This window comes from Melitaea cinxia, chromosome 27 (assembly GCF_905220565.1).
Source record: "Melitaea cinxia chromosome 27, ilMelCinx1.1, whole genome shotgun sequence".
Taxonomy (NCBI): Eukaryota; Metazoa; Arthropoda; class Insecta; order Lepidoptera; family Nymphalidae; genus Melitaea; species Melitaea cinxia.
The window spans coordinates 2454626-2476722 of NC_059420.1; the positions used below are offsets into that span (position 1 = coordinate 2454626).

General features: G+C 36.1%; 1 protein-coding gene across 1 annotated transcript; it reads right to left on the reverse strand.

Moving 5' to 3' along the window:
- Positions 1-250: 250 nt before the first annotated feature.
- LOC123667266 (major facilitator superfamily domain-containing protein 6-A) lies at positions 251-21969 on the reverse strand. The gene is made up of 11 exons (XM_045601224.1): positions 21931-21969; positions 9437-9467; positions 9060-9205; positions 8037-8643; positions 6418-6602; positions 6170-6306; positions 5123-5238; positions 4559-4677; positions 3352-3478; positions 2086-2229; positions 251-714 (listed from the first exon to the last, which is right to left on the reverse strand). Exons 1-11 carry the CDS (start codon positions 21967-21969, stop codon positions 590-592), a joined length of 1776 nt encoding a protein of 591 aa, XP_045457180.1. The 3' UTR covers positions 251-589.
- Between the last annotated feature and the right edge of the window lie 128 nt (positions 21970-22097).

The window sequence follows — 22097 nt, forward strand, 5'->3', positions numbered from 1 at the left end:
TTAAAAAATATATTTTAGGGTGACCTTTATAACTTAGGGGTTTATATTTTGGGATGGGCAACCCTTATAATTTAGGGGTTTAAAAAATAGTCTACGACCGATTCTCGGATCGGAACTAATGATTTTCATAAGAATCGGTCAAGCCGTTTCGGAGGAGAAAAAAAACTAAAAAATCCTTAAAACTGTGAATATATATATATATATTTTTTTTTTAAATTTTGAGACACATCGTAAAGGTATTAAGGATTTTTTTAAATTGTAAAAATTGAGAAAGCCTACCGATTATTCCAATTTCACATTTATTATTTATATTTATTTGAAGCAGGACAACGCCCGTATGATAAAAACTAGAAATATAAGATATGAAAATATTTTGCCCCCTAAGGGAGTACTCCATCTACATGAAGTTTGAATTCCATCTAATCTCAAACTAAATTTGCTTGTCCTACCCTCCTTTATCATTGCATACACTTCAATAGTCACACAGTCGGGGTTTAGATTAACCCCATGTGGGAAAAGGGTCGAAGTTTAAGTCTTACTGGGGTTCAAATTTACTGTAAATTAATTTATTATTAATTTGAGGCTAAGGTTACCTGTTCTCAGTCTTACCGTCGAGTGGTACCACCGTGTCGCGGTAGATGGCGTTGGTGATGTTAAGTTCGTGTTGCAACATTTTCTCACCTTCCGGTGACGTCACTTCCGTTTGTTTTTTATCTGTGAACAAGTTATAATTTGACCGTTAGCATTTATAGATATTGGCTTGTTAACAGACTCCGAGAAAAGGAGAAGGTTCTCAAATCAATTACATGCTTACTTAATACCGTACCGATTTTGATGATGCTTGTTTTATTTTATAGCTAGCGCATAACGCGTGGTTTCGTTTAAATTTTATTGAGATTTGACGAATGGTTTTTTTAAATTATCTCTTCTAAGTCAGTTATTTTTGTTTGAGAGCAAAAACAATTATAATCTTAGATCAAAGCGTCAAATTGTAAACTATTACAAAGTGTAAGTAATTGTGTACTTGACGCCTCTCATATGGCGGCATCCATTGATTACGTGAGCGATTTTTCGATTAGTTCAGATCCTTGGTGAGATTTAGTGAGATTTGCCTGGACCCGCCCTCCCCTTACGTGAGATTGACGGGAAATAAACTGTTCAAGTATACTAAAGTTAATTTTTTTTAATTAAATAAAATTCAGAGCAAAAGCTAAATGATTTTAATAGCCATTACTTATTTTTTTTCAGCAAAATGAACACTCAAAATACATTTTTTTTTTGTATTTTATACTTTTTGAAGTTGATGTAAGATTTTCGATTATTAAAACAGTTTAAATGAGATTTGGTGAGATTTCACTGGACCCCTCCCCCCATTCTGAGCTCACGTAATTAGTGGATGTCCCCCATCTAACATAATCCAAGACTGCACTAGCATTTGCTGGTGTCGATTATCGTACATGACAAATATTTGTATAGGCTATACAGATTTTATTGTGTTCTGGGCATTTCTGTTTTTCTTTAGAGGTAAAAACTATCGGTACTCCTTTAAAATTTACAATCATATACAAGAATAAAAACGCAACAATATGACCATGAAATGATCAGGACAAACATAAGACAGACACGAGACAGCCAATCGTGTGTCCCGAAATTACCACATGCCACCTTCTCACAATATTTGTAACTATTTACTTACAGGGCGGGTCATAGACATAGCCTGGTCGAGCTTTATTCAATCCCATGCTATTTCATCATTAAGGTATTCATTGATATTGTAATAGGCTTTACTACATAAAGTTCGCTTAGTAATTTTAACTTCAGTAAAGGCAGAGATTGAATCGCAGCCGGAGTCTTATTATATATTGAAATAGTCATTCCTGTGTGTGTGTGTGTGTGTGTGTGTTTTGGACTCACGACACATGATTTAACCCCTGCTGGGGTCTGTTGAGTATGAGGCGCTAATACTAAGTTAACCTATATTTTTCCTTTATCTATAAGATATACTACAAAATTAAAATACATACATACATATATCTGTCAACATTGTATATATATATAATTTGATGGAGAACAAAAAAAAATCACCTTTATCATTACGAGTGACGATAGAAAACAGAATGGCGTGTAGGACAGCCGCTATTACAGCCAAGCCGGCTAGTATCCTGAACGACTGCCGGCCCCCCGAGTAGCTGTACAGGAGGCCCCCCACCAGGGAGCCTAGGGCGAATCCTGGGAAAATATACATATAAATTAATAATATTACTAAAAAATAAAAGAGTATATAAGAAGTAAAGAGTATGTACGCAGTAAGTTCATAAAAAAGGTAGTTTCTTTTTTAATGTGTACGATTTTATTTTTATGTTACCTACACATTAGGAATTCTAAACATTTTTGAATATCATATCAAAAACTGACCGCTCCAGCGGGGTTCGAACCCGCGTCTCCGACTGACCGTGTCGGTGCTCTAGCCGATTAAGCTATGGAACGATGTACCCGCTAGATCGAAATTTTTGATATGATGATTTTATTTTCGGTTTAAGCGAACCGTGGCGCCTCTCCTGGCCGTGGCTGGAACGGTCAATTTTTGATATTATATTTAAAAAAAGGCAGTTTTACAAATAATTACGTTAATAATGAAAGACGCTCGTAACTAAACGGGCTATGAGGGAAAGAGAGGAAGAAAATATGTGCACGCATCTCCCTCTCTTGCTCCGTTCCCCTTACCCGATCACACTTTTCGTAACGTTCTGGTCACGTATTCACCGGCTCACTTCCCAAGTCAAGTGTGCGTAAAGAAGTTTTAAGTTTAACTGAGGTAGGGCACAGCAGGCATTTCCTGCCCAAAATAAAGAGCAGCCCGACTGGGGTAGTACCTCGACCTTACAGAAGATCACAGCTAAATAATACTGTTTTCAAGCAGTATTGTGTTCCTGTTGGTGAGTAAGGTGACCAGAGCTCCTGAGGGGATTGGGGATTGGGTCGGCAACGCGCTTGCGATGCTTCTGGTGTTGCAGGCGTCTATACGCTACGGTAATCTCTTACCATCAGGTGAGCCGTACGCTTGTTGCCGACATAGTGACATAAAAAAAAACTTCAAAAGTTCATATAAGGAGGGAGCCCCTTCAAAAGTTTAGGCTTAAAGCTTTAGATTAGGAAAAACCGAATTTCGGGACCGTGGTTGTGGCAGTGTTATCTCGTATAGCTTCCCCTACACCCTTCGCCCTCCACACCCAAAAACCCCATAATTCGGTTTTTCCTAGTCTAGAGCTTAGCCAAAGTTTATATATATATATAAGGAGGGAGAGGGAGCCCCCCCCCCCCCGGGGGGGGGGCAGGTCCGCGTCAGCTCACCCAGGCCGTCGTCCATGCCGGCCACGATGCCCTGCACGGTGGCGGAGTACCCGCCGGGCGCCACGCGCGCCGCGTAGCCCACGATGGCGGAGTAGCACAGCGCGTACGTGGGGCCCTGCATCACGCCCTGGGGGGGGGGGTCATTACAGCCTATACAGTCCACTGCTGGACATAGGCCTCCACAAGTTTACGCCAAAAATAACGTGAACTCATGTGTTTTGCCCGTAGTCACCACGCTGGGCAGGCGGGTTTGTGACCGCGTTGGCTTTGTCGCACCGAAGACGCTGCTGCCCGTCTTCGGCCTGTGTATTTCAAAGCCAGCAGTTGGTTGGTTATCCCGCCATCGGTCGGTTTCTTAAGTTCCAAGGTGGTTGTGGAACCTTGTTATCCCTTAGTCGCCTCTTACGACACCCACGGGAAGAGAGGGGGTGGCTAAATTCTTTAGTGCCGTAGCCACACAGACATTATACTAAGCTAACTCTTAAAAGTGAACTTTACAATAGAGGCGTATAAAAGGGAAAAACGTGATACCTTTTACATTAACTAAGAAACCTTTCTGAAATTTGATATCTTTAATAGTTAATTTATTCATTGCGATTTTGATATTTTTTTATTACATATAAAAAACACATTTTATCAAGTTCGCATTAGAAAAACAAACTTATCGAAAAGTCGAATTAGCGTAGTATAAATTGTTGGTGTCGATTTGAGGGTACATAATTTTTCAAAGAGTAACTGCGGAATTTACTGTCGGTTCTTTTCTGAGAATCTGCGTTCCGTATCGGTAGATCCCCTTTTTAAAGTAATTATGATTTTAATTTTTAAAATGACGATTTCGTGCTGCTTTTGAAACTTATTTATTTATTCATACTTTATTGTACACCACAACTACATTTTAAACAATAAACACACTTAAAAAAAATATTTACAGACTGTGAAGTACAATATGGGCGGACTTATGGCTATTTAGCCATTTCTTCCAGACAACCCAATTAAAGGAAGGATAAATTTAATATAATCTCGAGACAGGGTAGTTGGTGCAAACTTGTTAAATAAAGTTTTTTAATTTCTGATTTTGTACATTAAATATATTTTCTTATTTTTTTTTATATTCTTGTGGACCGATAAAAATGTAACATAAACTTAAACGAAATTATTTTCTCCTAATCTTACAAGAGATGAAGTAACTGTAAAGAATTATAAGTACCTCAATGAAAACAAGATGCCAGGGATGCTGTATAATCGAGATGAGGACCAATCTCAAACTGTAGCAGAACAGGCAAAACGTTATGGTCGTACCGTAACCCCAACGCTTTATTATTTTACCTGAAAACAAGGAAAAAACCATAAAATTATCAACCTCTGATTTTGGTAATGTAGGGTAGACAAAGATTTTTTGATTTTGGAATGATTACAAGTGTTTAACTGAAGTAGGTCACAGCAGGAAATGTCCTGCTCAAAATCTGCAGCAGCCCGACTGGGTAAGCATCTCGACCTTACAGAAGATCACAGCTAAAAAAAATACTGCTTTCAAGCAGTGTTGTGTCCCTGTGGTAAGTAAGGTGACCAGAGTTCCTGGTGGGAATACGGGATAGGGTCGGCAACGCGCTTACGATGCTTTTGGTGTTGCAGAATTAAAATAATTTAAAGATTATAAAACAATATTATACAAAAAAAAAACATTCAGATCCATACTGACAATCAAAAGTACAATATTAGGATAATATGTAAAAAACGGAGAAATAAATTATAAAGAATGGAAGAAATTTACCTGAGAAGAAAAAGAATAGCAACTCGCCGATAAAACTCTGCGCCGCAATCACAACCCCCTCTATGAGCTTGATCTTAGCCATCGAGTTGGTTTCCTCGGCTAGCTCCTCCAGAAACCTTCAAATATATGTAAATCAAAATTAAAAACAACTATTCAAATAGGCCAAAAACACTTTCGAATCGTCATTTTACAAATTAAAATTTTAAGGTGTTTATTATTTGTAAAAGTGAAGCTACCACCGATTCGCAATGTAGATTCTGCAGAGAAGAATCGGCAAGCAACTCCGCAGTTACTCTTTTGAAGATAATATATAAACTGTGTTTTAGGACACAATTAGTAATATCTTGCATGAAATACAGCGTCACTAAGTCCACACATCTTTATCAATTATGTAATCTTGCACCGAATAATACGCTTTGTCCATAATTTTTTTTAGTAAAAACTTTAAATTTATCAACCAATGTCACACGTAAATTTGTCAGTGTGGGTATTTAAATATCCTTTTATGCTTGTAGTTATACCCTTTTATAGAAAATTAATCTTTCAAGGGTTAAGTGACCCTTCTCCTACCCATAGAAAGAGGCTTATGCCCTGCTGGGTTCTTACAGGCCGGAATCATTAATATTTTAGAAATCGTGGATTTGACCAAATCCAAAAATATAGGACGGAGAAAAAAGATTTATAAAACTTTGGCGTCAGATTACGATGATAACTAAATACATTAGTCGTACATTGATTAATTTTCTAGAAACTGTTTTCCTCAATCGGGAATCTAATCCCTTCGAAAATGTCCATATTCTCTCACAAGTGAGGATATAATGGGACATACAAAACTGAAAATAATTTGATACTCTCAACTAAAGACATAAAGATCAAACACCTCATGAGAACCTATTTCGACAATTACTGACCCTTTTTTTGACAACAGAAGGACACCTTTTGGACAATTATAAAACCCGTATTAAAAAAAATATTTTTCCTTTTTGGTGCCCAATTTTAACATGGGTTAATCCATTTTCAATGATGGGCATAAAATATCCCACTCACCAGAAAGTATAATATATCATGAAGCTGTCGAAGGTACCGGCAACCACAGCGAACGTTATAAACACCAGGACCCTCGGTATCTTCAGGACTTCCTTTAACGCTTTGCCTGAATCATCCGGACTTGATAGTGGTGGTAGCTGAAGTCATAAGAAAAAAATAATTAGTATCTAGACGTCCTTCATCATTCATCATTATCATCATTTCAGCCTATTACAGTCAACTGCTGGACAAACTAAGTTAATACTTACGTTAAGTTTCCTACAAGCGAACAAATCGATACAGGTGGCTACTATAGCTATGATGAACGCCGGGGTAAAATCCTTGTACCTATCCGACATCACGTCAACAAGCCAGCCCCCAAAAAACGCGGTAGCCCCGTAGCCAGCCGTGCCCCAAGCCCGCTGTGCCCCATATTTTGAACCGCGTTCAGGTCCTGATACCAAAGAAAATAAACACGTATGAAGATTTTAAAATAGTTTTACTTATAAAAATAGGAACCTGGCAAGTAGTCCTATTTGAGACCTCATTTCTCTGACAATTTTTTTTGGTTATCCATTACATTACAATTAAAGAATATAGCCACACCCTCTCTTCCCGTGGGTGTCGTAAGAGGCGACTAAGGGATAACACAGTTCCACTACCGCCTTCGAACTTAAAAAGCCGACTGATGGCGGGATAGCCATCCAAGTGCTGACTTCCAAATACACAGGCCGAAGAAGGACAGCAGCGTCTTCGGCACGATAAAGTCAGCTCTGCGGTCACCAACCCGCCTGCCCAGCGTAGATACTATGGGCAAAACACATGAGTTCACGCCATTTTTGTCGCGAACTTGTAGAGGCCTATTGCCCAGCAGTGGACTGTGATTGGCTTAAGTGATGAAGTGATGATGATGATCCATTAAATTGCGAAATATATGAGTGCATCAGTTCTAAAATGAACTATATCCATTATGTAATAGTATATATTGTAAATAAAAATATGCAAAAATCAATGTTTATTTGCCCTCGATTAAATATTACAATGAAAACAACTGTCGTTATATGATATCGCATGTGATTTAACATAGTCATCGAAAATTCAATAATTATGACATACATAGTCAATTTAAATATTTACTGAGGTAGGGCACAGCACGAAATTCCCTACACAAAAAATAGACCAGCCTTACTGGGGGTAGTACCTCGACCTTACAGAATATCACAGCTAAATAATACTGCTTTCAAGCAGTGTTATGTTACTGTTGGTGAGTAAGGTTACGAGCTTCTGGGGGGAATTGGGGGTAGGATCGGCAACGCGCTTGCTTCTGGTGTTGCAGACGACTATAAGCTACGGCAATCGCTTGCCATCAGGTGAGCCGTACGCTTATTTGCCTACCTAGTTCTATATATATACATACATATATAATAGTTCTGATACAAAATTTATGCATGCGGATATATGTATGCGGACTTTATTGTGCTGATCATAGCGGATGACAAAACATAAAAATAAATTGTTAAAAGTTGTCAAAAAAAATTGTTTAGCTCAGTCTAATATTTTGTCTACTTAATATTTTACATAAACAAAATAGATTTAATTGTATTATTTATTGTTCACACACACAAGTGTTTAGAAAATACTAAAGGAGTAGTACATGTAGTTGTTGGTTCGATTCCCACTCGGGAGCAGATATTTGCATTTTAAGGCAGATAAAGCCGTCGGTCTGTTGTTACCATATATATCGTTACTCATGGTAGAGAAGTTATCAGTAATCTGCTCCGACCTTTTTTCTAAATTGGGAATAAGGCTTTTGCCCAGCAGTGGGACGTTACAGGCTGATTAATTTGAACCTTAGCAAATATATAAATTGTTATTTTATTTAACTTACCCAATACATCGAAACACACAGCATCTCCTATACAATTCGCAACATTAAAAGCGACCGTTCCGATACACACCAAGACAACAAATGCCCAAAATGTCACCGTTACGTAGAAACTACCCTCCGATTCTACAGTTTCAGGAACCTTTTTATTCCCATCCTTTTCTAACATGTCTAAACTATTCACTTTCGAACTATCTATCTCTCCCTTACTCCTATTAAATTCTACCATATCTTCGAAACAAAGAAGGTTGCAATCTTTCTTCGGTAGACAAGTCACCTCTCCTTGTCGCACGTCGTCAGACGTCATGTGTAGGAAAGAGCAAGATATATTCCTCTCGTCCGTGTACATAGTGTTTATGTACGTCGAATTTGACAAGTACACGTGGAATTTATTATCTGTCGTGCAGTTCCAGTGACACGTGTACTTTTCCAAGAAGGCGTCTGTATTGTTTGGGTACGTTTTAAGGTAGATCGTGTCGTTTAGTTGGTAGATCGATTCGAGGAGCGGTTCCGTATTTTGGGGTTCCTCGGGCATGTGAAGGAACCACAGGCCACAGTAGGACCCTGTCATTACTACGATTAACATCATGAAGACTATTTTTCGCTTAGACTGAAAAGGGAAAAGTAACTTGTATTAATTATGGGTTAATTTAAAGTAAATTTTAAATGTAATTTGGTCCAACTTGGGAGATGGGTAGTTTTATCTTAATCGGACCCGGTAGGTGGCGCTGCTATTGGTATGTAAGCTATCAAATTTGGTAGCTGTTTTCCGGGCATGACAACGTCTGCTGGGTCCGCTAGTAATCTAATAAATTATAGTTTGAAGCCAAACTACGCATAAACAAATGTCAATGGTCTATGCTTATACTCATAAATAAAAAAACTCATAAATAAAAAAACTCACAAATAAAAAATCTTCATACTTTGCGAGTTGTTATTAACACACCTTAAAATCAAAACTATATTTGTGAGTTGGGGCAGATTTACCATTCCTGGAGCATAATGTGAAATAGTGGTGGCACTTACTGGCCAAAAGTCGACGATGTAGCCAAACAGGGGCTTAGCGACCGCCCACAGTAGGGGTAGGACCGCCGTCACCAGCCCCATGACCGCTGGCGATACACCCAGCTGCCGTCCGAAGACATTCATCTGGGGTAACAGTGGGCCGAGCGCTGGAAATAATAAGTTTTGAGTTAAAATATAACAATTTTGTTATTGTTAGTTGATTTCTTACCATGACTCTTAATTAATTTTTTTTAATGTAGCTTTTTTTGACGTTCGTTAAGTGTGTGAAACTTTTGGGGAAACAAATGTTTCCATAATAATAATTTTTATTTGCATTAAACATGAAATACATTATACAATATAGTTAATACATATACATGTTTAGTCAACACTATGACATGCAAAAAAAAATACAAAATATATGTATAACTAATATCATCAATTACGTTACTTCGATTTCTCCTGTTAAAATAGAGTCTAATTTAATCGATAACATATCAAATGGTAAAATAATTTTAAAATCGGTCAGTCACTTTTAAGTTTATCGATAACAGAAAAAAAAAAACATTAAAATCATATCCTTATAATCTATTACAAAATTACTATCTTTATTTCATATTTTTCTTGATTTTGTTTGTTTTTTATTTTTTATTATTTCACTCTTAACCTACTTAATACTAAATTATGTATGTTATCTTTTGTAGAATGTAATGTAACTTTATAATCTATAATGTAACTTTGAATTCCGAACAACTCGTGGCAGACTAATGAAAAGTAAAAATTGTAGAATTCTTTCTCCTTAATACAGATAGCTCAGCTACCTAGCTAGGAGAAGTAGAGATCATAATAGTAATTGCTTTCAAAGTACACCTAGAAACTGATTGTTCCTTTTTTGTCACTTGTTACTTGAATATGTTGTGTAAATACGGAAATAAATAAATAAAATGAATAATATTAACATTAGTATAAACGAATACTTAATTAAGTCTAAAATATATAATATATAATATTATAAAGCTGAAGATTTTAAGAATTTGAAAAATCCTTTTTGTGATGGATAGCCTATTTAACGAGTAAGGCTATATAGCCTTGTTTTACGTCAAAATCACGGGTGATAGCTAGTTTCTTTATATATGTTTTCCTTATTTTTACAATTAGTTGAAGTATTTTTACTTCAAGTTGTAGTTCAATACTCGCTGTGCCCGCAACTTTGTCCTCGTGGAATTTAACAAAAAAGTTATTGTTCAGTTGACAGAGTTATAAAATAAATAACTTTTAAAATAAAAGTAGCCTAAATTACTCCTTACTACGTCAGCTATCTGTTAGAGAAAGTGGCGTCAAAATCGGCCCAGCAGTTTCATAGATTAGTCGGGATAAACAGACAGACACACAGACCGACAAAAATTGTAAAAAATGTTATTTAGGTATATGTACCGTGTATACGTCCATATGTATTTAGTAAAAAGCTGTTATTTCAATATTACAAACAGACACTCCAATTTTATTTATTTGTGTCAGATTTTCATCATCATCATCTTCCTGCCCTTATCCCACTTATGTAGGGTCGGCATCTAAATAGAAAATTAGTTTTTGACACGAGCGTAAAGCGTGGCGATAGCATCAGAGCTATATAAAGTCTTAATTATTCTCATAAAACTCTGTTATTCACAGTCACATTGTGCAGAGGCAATAAAAATACGCATGACACACTAGCTTCGTTTCGCGGTTTTACCTTCGTAATTATTATTATTTTTAATTATTATTAGTCCCCAAAACTGACTTCAATCGTTTAATATAGACTTGTAAGGTGCAAAAGAATAAAATAATGTATGTAATTAGTACGATTTTTGTGCTACCCACACATTAGGAAATTCTAAACATTTTTTTAATATCATATCAAAAATCGACCGTTCCAGCGGGGATCGAACCTGCATCTCCGACTGACCGTGTCGGTGTTCTAGCCAATTAAGCTATGGAAAGATGTACTCGCTAGATCCAAATTTCTGATATGATGATTTTATATTCGGTCTAAGCGACCGTGGCGTGGTAATGTATGAACATACGTATTGACCTACTAGATGTGGACGCATGCTACATTTATGCTACATTTTGACCAGCCGGTTGGCGCAGTTCGTAGTGGCCTCTGCTTTCTGCTCCATGGGTTGCGGATGTAATATTTGGTGTAATAGTTGGCGCAACGGTCACAGCTATGGATTGTGCCTGTTATGCTGGCGGTTGCGGGTTCGATCCCCGCACATGACAAACATTTATATTGGCCATACAGGTGTTTGCCGTGGTCTGGGTGTTTGTGCAGTCCTTGTGGGTCTCCCCACCGTACCTCGGAGAGGACGTTAAGGCGTCGGTCCCGGTTGTTATCACGTACACCTGATAGCGATCGTTACACATAGTAGGGAACATACATATCTGCAAACCCCCAGTGGAGCAGTGTGGTGGACTAGGCCCCATTCCTTCTCCTACATGGGAGACTCTAAAATACTATTAAAGTTGGCAACTCTAAAGTTAAGATAATGAAAACCCCAGAAAACCCATTTAGAAGTACATAATTCATAAAACAATACAATAACGATCGTAAAAGATTAGTATGTAGGTACAATTATAAATGATAACAGCTATCATTTAAGTATACAATTTTACATTTAAGGTTACATAACATTTTATGGGTTTTATCGTAATCCAAGTACATATTCATCGCATCAGCCTATCGCAGTCCACTACTGGACATAGACCTCCACAAGTTCGAGCCGAAAATGGCGTGAACTCATGTGTTTTGCCCATAGTCACCACGCTGGGCAGGCGGGTTGGTGACCGCAAGGCTGGCTTAGTCGCACCGAAGACGCTGCTGCCCGTCTTCGGCCTGTGTATTTCAAAGCCAGCAGTTGGATGGTTATCCCGCCATCAGTCGGCTTTAACAGTTCTAAGGTTGCAGTTGAACTGTGTTATCCCTCAGTCGCCTCTTACGACACCCACGGGAAGAGAGCGAGTGGCTATATTCTTTAATGCCGTAACCACACAGCAAGTACATATTAGGCCAATTAAATTTAAACACCTTCCAGTGCCATGCTTGTATAAGGATCTAAATGAGTTAATATATTAATACAAAGATAAAAAGAACCAATCCAAATCTCAATTCAAGTCCAATCATACTGAATATAACCGCGAAATACATAGGTATAAAAAAGTCGAAATCTCTGTATACCCAGACTACGGCAAACATGTCGCCCCATGACTATTAAAAACGTCGTTTGTGAAAAACAGCAACTTTACAGGAGAGCGATTCAAAGCGTAAATTGCGTGTATCTTTTTACTTATTTTAAGCAGGATCATGAAATTTTAAAGTAATGCTGTACAGACTATTTAAATAAATAAAATAAATATTTACACAATACACACACGGTCGTCTGTTCCTAAAGTAAGCAACTTAATACTTGTGTTATAAGTAACAGCCGACTGGTATATAGCTACATATTTTTTTTTTCGATAAACTTACTTATAAATAATACATATATAAATATATAAATAAATATTTATATTACACCCAGACTCGGGGTGGGAATCGAACCCACAACCCTCGGAGCAGAAAGCAGGGTCACTACAAACTGCGCCAACGGGCTAGTCAAATAAATAAATCAGAAGTGAAATAGTATATATGTTTAATATTATTACTAGCCGGTATTTAATGTGTAAATATGAGAAAAGTTGTTACATTTTTAACGGGTTAAGATTAATAGGTACTTATTTGTCAGACGTACCACAACTAAATAATATATGCATAAAATAAAAAAAATTCTCTTCAGCTGATGATAGACTTGGTTATGTGTTATTATGTTTATGTTGTGTATGGCCAAAGCTAATGTACGCCATGTGCGCCATCGAACCCACGGACCCGTTCTAACATTTTAAAAAAATTGTCACGTACAATGATCGCACGTGAACGTTATTAAGACAAATAAAGTACTCATATTTATCATTTAAACTACGTTAGTTACCTTAAGCACTTTATGATAATCCTTTAAACCATAAACCAAGTTTAAAAATGAGTTAAGTGGGTTTTCTCTGCGAAATTTCAAATTTTTGGTAGCTTCAAATTAACTATAATTAATTTATTAACGTCTAATCCATACGAATAAACGGAGAGCCGGTTTATCTGTTCGGTTATTCTGTAAAAACTACTGAACCGATTGGAATGATACTTAGACCATAACATGCACATATTTTGTTAGCAGTGTTGTAAGAAAGGGTGGGGGGGGGGGCAAGGGGCATCATGCCCCGGTCGCTACTCACAAGGGAGCGCCAAATAGTCCGGAAAACAAAAAATTGCTAAACATATTATATGGTTTTCGAATGGGGTTGGCTTTTTTTTATGTTACTAGGTCGGCAAACAAGCGTACGGCTCACCTGATGGTAAGCGATTACCGTAGCTTATAGACGCCTGCAACACCAGAAGCATCGCAAGCGCGTTACCGACCCAATCCCCAATCCCCCCAGGAGCTCTGGTCACCTTACTCACCAACAGGAACACAATACTGCTTGAAAACAGTATTATTTTGCTGTGATCTTCTGTAAGGTCGAGGTACTACCCCAGTCCGGCTGCTCCATATTTTGAGCAGGAAATTCCTGCTGAAAAAAGGTATTGTGCCCCGGGCGCGAGTTAAGCCTGCTACCCCACGGTTTGTGAGTAGTTTTTTTAAATAAATAATAAAATATTTTTTTATTCTATTTTTATTATACTACTAGCTGACCCGGCGAACTTTGTATCGCCTAACACAAACTTTATCGTATGGCATTAAAGTTCAAATTGACTTTTAAGTATTATCACAAATCTTTTGTATGGGAGTATAGAAAAGTGTTGCTTTTAGACTTTTTCAGGAAATTTAAATTTTTTTTTTAGAATTTTTCTCTCCGTAAGAACCATCCTCGTACTTCAAGGAATATTTTAAAAAAAGAATTAGCGAAATCGGTCCAACCGTTCTCGAGTTTTGCGCTTAGCAACACATTCAGCGACTCATTTTTATATTATAGATAGGTTGGTTGCCTTGCGTGCTTCGGAGAAGGTTTTAGTATATATGATATATTGGTGATTACTGATCATGTAAAAAAAAAGACGGACAGAGGTCGCTAGTGTATTTATAATTTGTAAAATAACGGTTTAACTCAAATTCAGTGTTTTGTTGCTGTGGTGAATACGGTGACCAGAGGTCCCGGGAAGGATTGGGGTTAAGGTCTGCAACGCGCTTGCGATGCTTCTGGTGTTGCAGACGTCTATAGGCTACGGTAATCGCTTACCATCAGGTGAGCCGTACGCTTGTTTGTCGACCTAATTGTATAAAAAATATTTTTTTTATATATCAAAGGATTAACAAACAAAAAAAACAAAAACTGAGATTAAAAAACTATGTCTTGTTTCATTCCGACAAATCCTTAACAATTAAGAGTCATATCTCAATTAATTTACATAATTATTTACATTAAAACCTTCCTCGGGAATCACTCTGTCTATTGGTAAAAATCGAATGACAACCCGTTTAGGAGCTTTTGAGTTTACCGCGAAAAGACAGACTAACGCGAGTTAACTTGAGTTGTTTCATATTGTTTTGTAAAACATTAAACTGTACACCTACACCGTCAATATATCATCTCTTTTTTCCTAAGGTTGCCTGAAAGAGATTGCTTTTAAGCAATAAGGCCGCGTTTTGTACATTCTTCTACTAATTATTGTAAATGTTGCTTGTTTATTTTGTTTCTTGTTTGGTGTACAATAAAGTGTAAATAAATAAATAAAGCGGTTTAAGGGCTTTGTTTTATAATATATTCAGATAATAATAATAATAATAAATAGTTTTTTATTTGCTCAAATTATGTAGTTTACATTATCAAGAAGCCCCGCGACCCGTGCTAGCTTAAAAAGCTGTGATACAGGTCACAGTGGCTTCCCCAAAAATTAGTTTATTGTTACATTATCAGACTTTGCGTTCAGATAGCGAAAACATAAATAATACTAGTCTGTATACAAAGATGACAACACAATAATAAAACAAGGATTATAAATACAAAATTTGGAAAAAAATAAAAAAGGTTGACAATTATTAAAGTTTGGAAAAGTGTGGAGAAGTGGGTGTCGTAAGAGGCGACTAAGGGATAACAAGGTTCCACAACCACCTTGGAACTTAAGAAGCCGGCCGATGGCGGGATAACCATCCAACTGCTGGCTTTGAAATACACAGGCCGAAGACGGGCAGCAGCGTCTTCGGTGCGACAAAGCCAGTACTGCGGTCACCAACCCGCCTGCCCAGCGTGGTGACTATGGGCAAAACACATGAGTTCACGTTATTTTTGGCGTAAACTTGTGGAGGCCTATGTCCAACAGTGGACTGTATAGGCTGTAATGATGTAATGATGAAAGTTTGGAAATATTATCAAGATAGAAACAACTAAGCTTCTCCGATCCAACAGATAAAAAATAACAATACATTTTTTCACCATCAACCATTTTATTCCCAGTTCAGTCGGTTAAAACTACTTAACACGTCCCAAAACTGATTAGCAGAACTGGTCACAAGCGAACACCCATTCTACCATTTACAGGACCTCTACCTACCTTATCGTAATGGCATAAGGTCTAAAATGGTACAGTTTTAAAAACGGCGACGGTAAGTGTAAAATTACCGGGGGGAATGACAATTTGGGACCTTGATCATGTTGTATTCTCGTTATAGGACGGAGCGGGTCTAGAGCTAAATAAAATAGGAAGAAAAAAAAATTGAACTCAATTAACATCGACAAGTAATACAAACGAGGGTAGTCGAAAATATTGCGTATTTTATTTTACTAGTTGTCGCTCAGTGGTCGAAATTCGACCATAATTAATTTAGACTATATCTATATACCTATATAATTATATTATATTCTATAATAATAAAATCTTTTGTTTATAATTATATATTATGTTCAAACTTATAATTTAAATTAATTATGGTCGAATTTCGACCATTGGGCGATCACAAGTTATAATTATTATATAACACTTTATGACATTTATAAATTACATAAGGAAAATAACAATAGAATTACTTACATCATCATTACAGCCTATACAGTCCACTACTGGACATAGGCCTCCACAAGTTTCCGCCAAAAATAACGTGAACTCATGTGTTTTGCCCATAGTCACCACGCTGGGCAGGCGGGTTGGTGACCGCAGTACTGGCTTTGTCGCACCGAAGACGCTGCTGCCCGTCTTCGGCCTGTGTATTTCAAAGCCAGCAGTTGAATGGTTATCCCGCCATCGGTCGGCTTCTTAAGTTCCAAGGTGGTTGTGGAACCTTGTTATCCCTTAGTCGCCTCTTACGACACCCACGGGAAGAGAGGGGGTGGCTAAATTCTTTAGTGCCGTAGCCACACAGCACAGAATTACTTACAATCTAATATATAAATAATAAAGTATGAAAATTAATTATTTAAATACATATACACATTATATTTAAACTACATATTATATATATATTATCGTTTAGCGTAGTTCGTGTATTCATTTATCGCATCTACCTACGTATAACCTACTTATTATTTTAAATGGTCTAGCCTGTAATCCCACTGCTGGATATAGGTCTCTCTCTCCATATAGTAGAGTCTGAGCTTAATCCACCACACTGTACTAATGCAGGTTGAAAAACCTAGATTTATAAAAAAAAACTAAATCGTAGAGAAACCAGAACGCGAACCCACTATACATGTTATCTGTCTGTCCAACAATTTTTTTTACAATCAAGATAAAACCCGGGAGCAATAACATTTAAAAATGATAAAAAGTTGATATTGAACGACCTTAAAATAAGTTATCTAAATTTACCTAACATTATAAAATTTAAATGTTTATTATAAATGTAGGCATTCAAACAAGAGGTATTAAATCGATGGCTCCTAAGTATACTGAGTCAACTAACAACTTTTGACTATATCATTTTTTTAAGATATTAATAATATTTACTTCATTTCCTATCTACCTATGTAACAAAAAAATAAAGTTAATAGGAGTAGAGTTGACTCAGTATACTTAGGAGCCATCGAAATTATCCCACACACAATATACCATTTATAAGATAGATACAGAACATCACTATAATAGAAGCAGTAGTTTAGACAACAGAAAGGTGAGAAAAAAATCTTTAATTTTACCAACAGAAAGGTGAGAAAAAATCTATAATTTTACCAATTTTTATGATAGCTGTTTTGTTCGAAATAACATGTTGTAATACAGCCTATTATAAATATCACTAAGCCAGCATTCGAAGGAATAACCAATTATTTTACTAGAACTATTTAGTTCCTATATCACGAGATACCTCGACAGTATAGATGCGAAAGCACTTGAGAAGGGATGTGTGGAATATGGATATTTCTTACTCTTTCACGCAAAATCTACTGAAGTGATTGTAATGAAACTCGTGACCTAGATAGCTGGAGATCTAGGATAACACGTAGATTATTTTTTATCCCAATATTCTTTTGGGATTGGGAATTAAGCGGGCTAGCGGGCGATTTATATTCAAATTTTCTCAATTTGAGAAAATTTGAATATAAATCGCCATTTAATAGAATCAAGAATAGAATTAGCAACGTAAAATATCAATTTTAATCAATCAGTTTCTTATAAATAATTTTTAAATACATTTATAAGAATGCCCTTCCGGCTTCCGTTTTTCCAACAAACTATAACTTAGGTATCTTTAAATCAAGAGTGAATAGGCATCTTCTAGGCAAGCGCGCACCACCTTAGGCTGCATCTTCACTTGCCTTCAGGTGAGATCGCAGTCAAGCGCTAGTCTATATATTAAAAAAAAAGATACTAGCGACATCTGTCCGTCCATATTTTTTTACGCGATAAGTTATCAGCAACATAATTATCATACACTAAAACCTTCTCCGAAACCCGCCCCATCTTATGGTATGAGTATCATTCCGATCGGTTCAGTAGTTTTCGCAGTATAACCGAACAAAAACCGGCTCTCCATTTATTAGTATTATTGATCAAAATAACAGTTTTATTTATTTATTATTATTTATTTAATTTATTTATTATATTTTATAGAGAAAAGTTTAGTAATAGCTGTTTCATACAGGAAAATATAGAAAAAAATATGTCTAATTATTAAGTAGTTTCCAAGCTTACAAGTTTTTTATAATGTAACTATTAATTTTAATATTATTAATATCATATTTGGTTCCACGTACGGTAATGAATGTACGCACCATTACTACATTACATTACTGTTTTATAGTAATAACTAGCTGCTGCCCGCGACGTCGTCTGCGTGAACGCTATACAGCACCAAAAATACCTACGATTATACCTATTAAAATAACATTCATTTACCCGTTTCTTCTTTACATTTCATATCTACAGAAAAATCTCATAGTTGGTGCTGCTTTAAAATTGTCTTGTGTACTTATATTCATTTAATTATGTTTATCGGCTTAGTTACTTATATTGGGTGATTTTTATACTGTGAAGCTAGCTTATATAGCATGGTAATTTACATAATAACAACAACATTCAAATATGCGTCGTTAGATTACACGTTGTTACAGAATGCGTTGAGGAAATAAAGGTTCACTGCTCGTTCCCCATAGGTGATAGATTGTAGATCAATGAAAAATATTCAATGTACAGTTTGGACTTTCCTACCATTTTATTATATGTATAGATAACAACACTTCTAGACTTTTTAAGATAAAATCAACACATATTATTTATACATGTATTACTCATTTGTATATTTCCCACAAACGATTTTGCCATTGTCTGAGAATAAATTTAAAGTCTGTATTACAGAAATTAATAACTAAAGCTTATTATTCGGTGCAGGATTACAAAGATGATAAAGATGTGTGGATTTAATGATGCTTTGTGCAAGATGTTTCATGCAAGATATTACCAAGTTTGTATCATCATTATCATTACAGCCTTTACAGTCCACTACTGGACATAGGCCTCCACAAGTTTACGCCAAAAATAGCGTGAACTCATGTGTTTTGCCCATAGTCACCACGCTTGGCAAGCGGGTTGGTGACCGCAGGGCTGGCTTTGTCGCACCGAAGACGCTGCTGCCCGTCTTCGGCCTGTGTATTTCAAAGCCAGCAGTCGGATGGTTATCCCGCCACCGGTCGGCTTTTTAAGTTCCAAGGTGGTAGTGGAACTGTATTATCCCTTAGTCGCCTCTTACGACACCCACGGGAAGAGAGGGGGTGGCTATATTCTTTAGTACCGTAGCCACACAGTACCAAGTTTGTATAATTGTATTAAAACACTGTTTATTTTTTAATAAGAGTAATTCCAGAGTTCTTTGTCGGTTCCTTTCTGCAGAATCTACATTCAGAATCAGTGGTAGCTTCACTTTTGAAAATAGTTAAAATTTGATGATGATTTGATGATTAGAAGGCGCTTTTGAAGCATATTTGAATAAAGTCATTTTGATTTTGTTACATTAAACAGACGCTTTAAGAAGCCCATCTTAGGAATAGACAGTTATGTGTGTATGATATACTTTTATTGACTGGGGACCGACCTGAGTTAATTACTGGGAAATTTAGAATATGCTGCTATGCCGGGGCTCACGCCCAGTACCAGACAACAACCAAGCGGTGCCCTTATCGTTATAGCGGGGCGCCATGGGATCGCTTTCGCATACTACCGTGACGCCCGCCTGTTCCTGCTCTACCTAAATAAAATGTATATGTGTGTATGTCTAATATATTTATTATTATACTAGCTGACCCCGCAAACGTTGTTTTGCCATATATGTTAGTAACTTCCTCAAACCCCCCTCCCCGTTATAACTTAGGGGGATGAAAAATAGATGTTGGCCGATTCTCAGACCTACCCAATATGCCCACAAAATTTTATTAAAATCGGTCGAGCCATTTCGGAGGAGTTCAATGTTTAACACCATGACACGAGAATTTTGTATATTAGATATTGACAGCGTTCCATCACAGTTTAGTGATATACTTTTTTGCAAGGTTGTTAAAACTACAATTACTTTAATGAATGTTTAAACAAATTATTGCAGTCTAAAGTACAATAAAACTAGACTATTGTAAGATAAGCCGTAAGTGAGATAAAAACTTATCTCGAGACAAGGATATGTTTTTATGTGTTAGTACTAATTTCAATTGTAAAGATGTTAAATTATGCAAATAAGTGTTTCGTGGTCTGTAATATAAAGTTGTTAACCAACTTACGGAAAGGAGGATGCCTTTGTCGAGTTTACCGATTTTTGTTTTTTTTTTTTTTTGTTATACAAAGACGTACTTCTTGTGTGTAAATAATTATTATTATCCTTCAAGTACCATCTCATCATCATCATCATTACAGCCTATACAGTCCACTGCTGGACATAGGCCTCCACAAGTTTACGCCAAAAATAACGTGAACTCATGTGTTTTGCCCATAGTCACCACGCTGAGCAGGCGGGTTGGTGACCGCAGTACTGGCTTTGTCGCACCGAAGACGCTGCTGCCCGTCTTCGGCCTGTGCATTTCAAAGCCAGCAGTTGGATGGTTATCCCGCCATCGGTCGGCTTCTTAAGTTCCAAGGTGGTTGTGGAACCTTGTTATCCCTTATTCGCCTCTTACGACACCCACGGGAAGAGAGGGGGTGGCCAAATTCTTTAGTGCCGTAGCCACACAGCACAAGTACCATCTAAACGAAAAAAATTAAAAAAAAAATGTTTAGATATAAAAAAAAAAATATTATTTGAACTCATTTGCAAAAAGCTTGTCAATGTCGGAGTAATACCCCTCGTCTCCTCGGCAGTCTGAAGGCTGTGAAGTTCCGCAATATTACGTATATAATGCTTACGATTCAGCCTGTAATATCTCATTGCTGGGCACAGGTCTCTTTCCCCATGTAGGAGAAGGATTAGAGCTTAATCCACCACGCTGCTCCAGTGCGGGTATATACCCTCCTAAATTTTTTTTAAGCAACCAAAAAAAGCAGATCTCTATTTGATACGATTTTTTTTAAATTGGGTTATGTTATAACTTTTTACTGGGTGTACCAATTTTTATAATTTTTTTTTTTTGTTTTGGTTTCGAAGGCTGTCATGTGATCCCATTTAAATTTAGTCAAGATCGGATTAGTAGTTTTTGAGTTACCTTAATAATGTGTATATGAATTTACTTTTTATTTTTTTTGAGAATAAACACAATTTATTTTTTGTTTTATCCATAGTGTAGAATCTTTTAATTCTTTAAAAATATTTTAATGAAAAATTCTATGAGGATGAATTGTTTTATTTAATATTCCTTTAAAAGTGTTTGCAATTAAACTTATTGTGTAGACAGTTGGATATCCAGAATAACACTTTGGATTTCTGTTATCCCAAAATTCCCACAGGATTAATAATTAGATAGGCAAAATAGTAAAACCAAGATAGTAATTTTTTAATCTGTGTGGTGTTTTTTTTTAAGTGGTAATTTAATTCATTTACAGTTATTTGAATTTCAAATCTAATTTAATCTAATTGTTTTTGATAAAATATCACAATAAAATAACTATTTAATTAAGTTATAGTCATTAAATGAATACTAAAACTATTTTATATGTTAAAATTATTGGTAATAAAATACTCAATATGTACTTATATTGTCGTTTAGCTAAACCCATTAAACAAATTAATTATTCATTATATTATTCAATGCCACGTTAAAAATAAAATTCTAAAATTATACTGACATATGTCATTTAATAAAATTGAAATAAAAATATTTAGAACAAAGGAATTTACAATAGTCAATAAACATAATTAAGTAGTATAAAATTAATTTTAAAACTTTTATCTCACTTACCAGCAAAGAAGAAGAAGAAATGCACCTTTACAGGCAAAAGATCTTTGTCTATTTTTAATTTCATTTTGATTTTTATTTCGCACTACACAGAAATAACTAACTCAATAGAACAACTTTATTTTCAAACATTTCAATTGTAAAGGTCGACGAACTCGTTTCGCGTTATAAAACTAAACCGACCACTTTCTATAA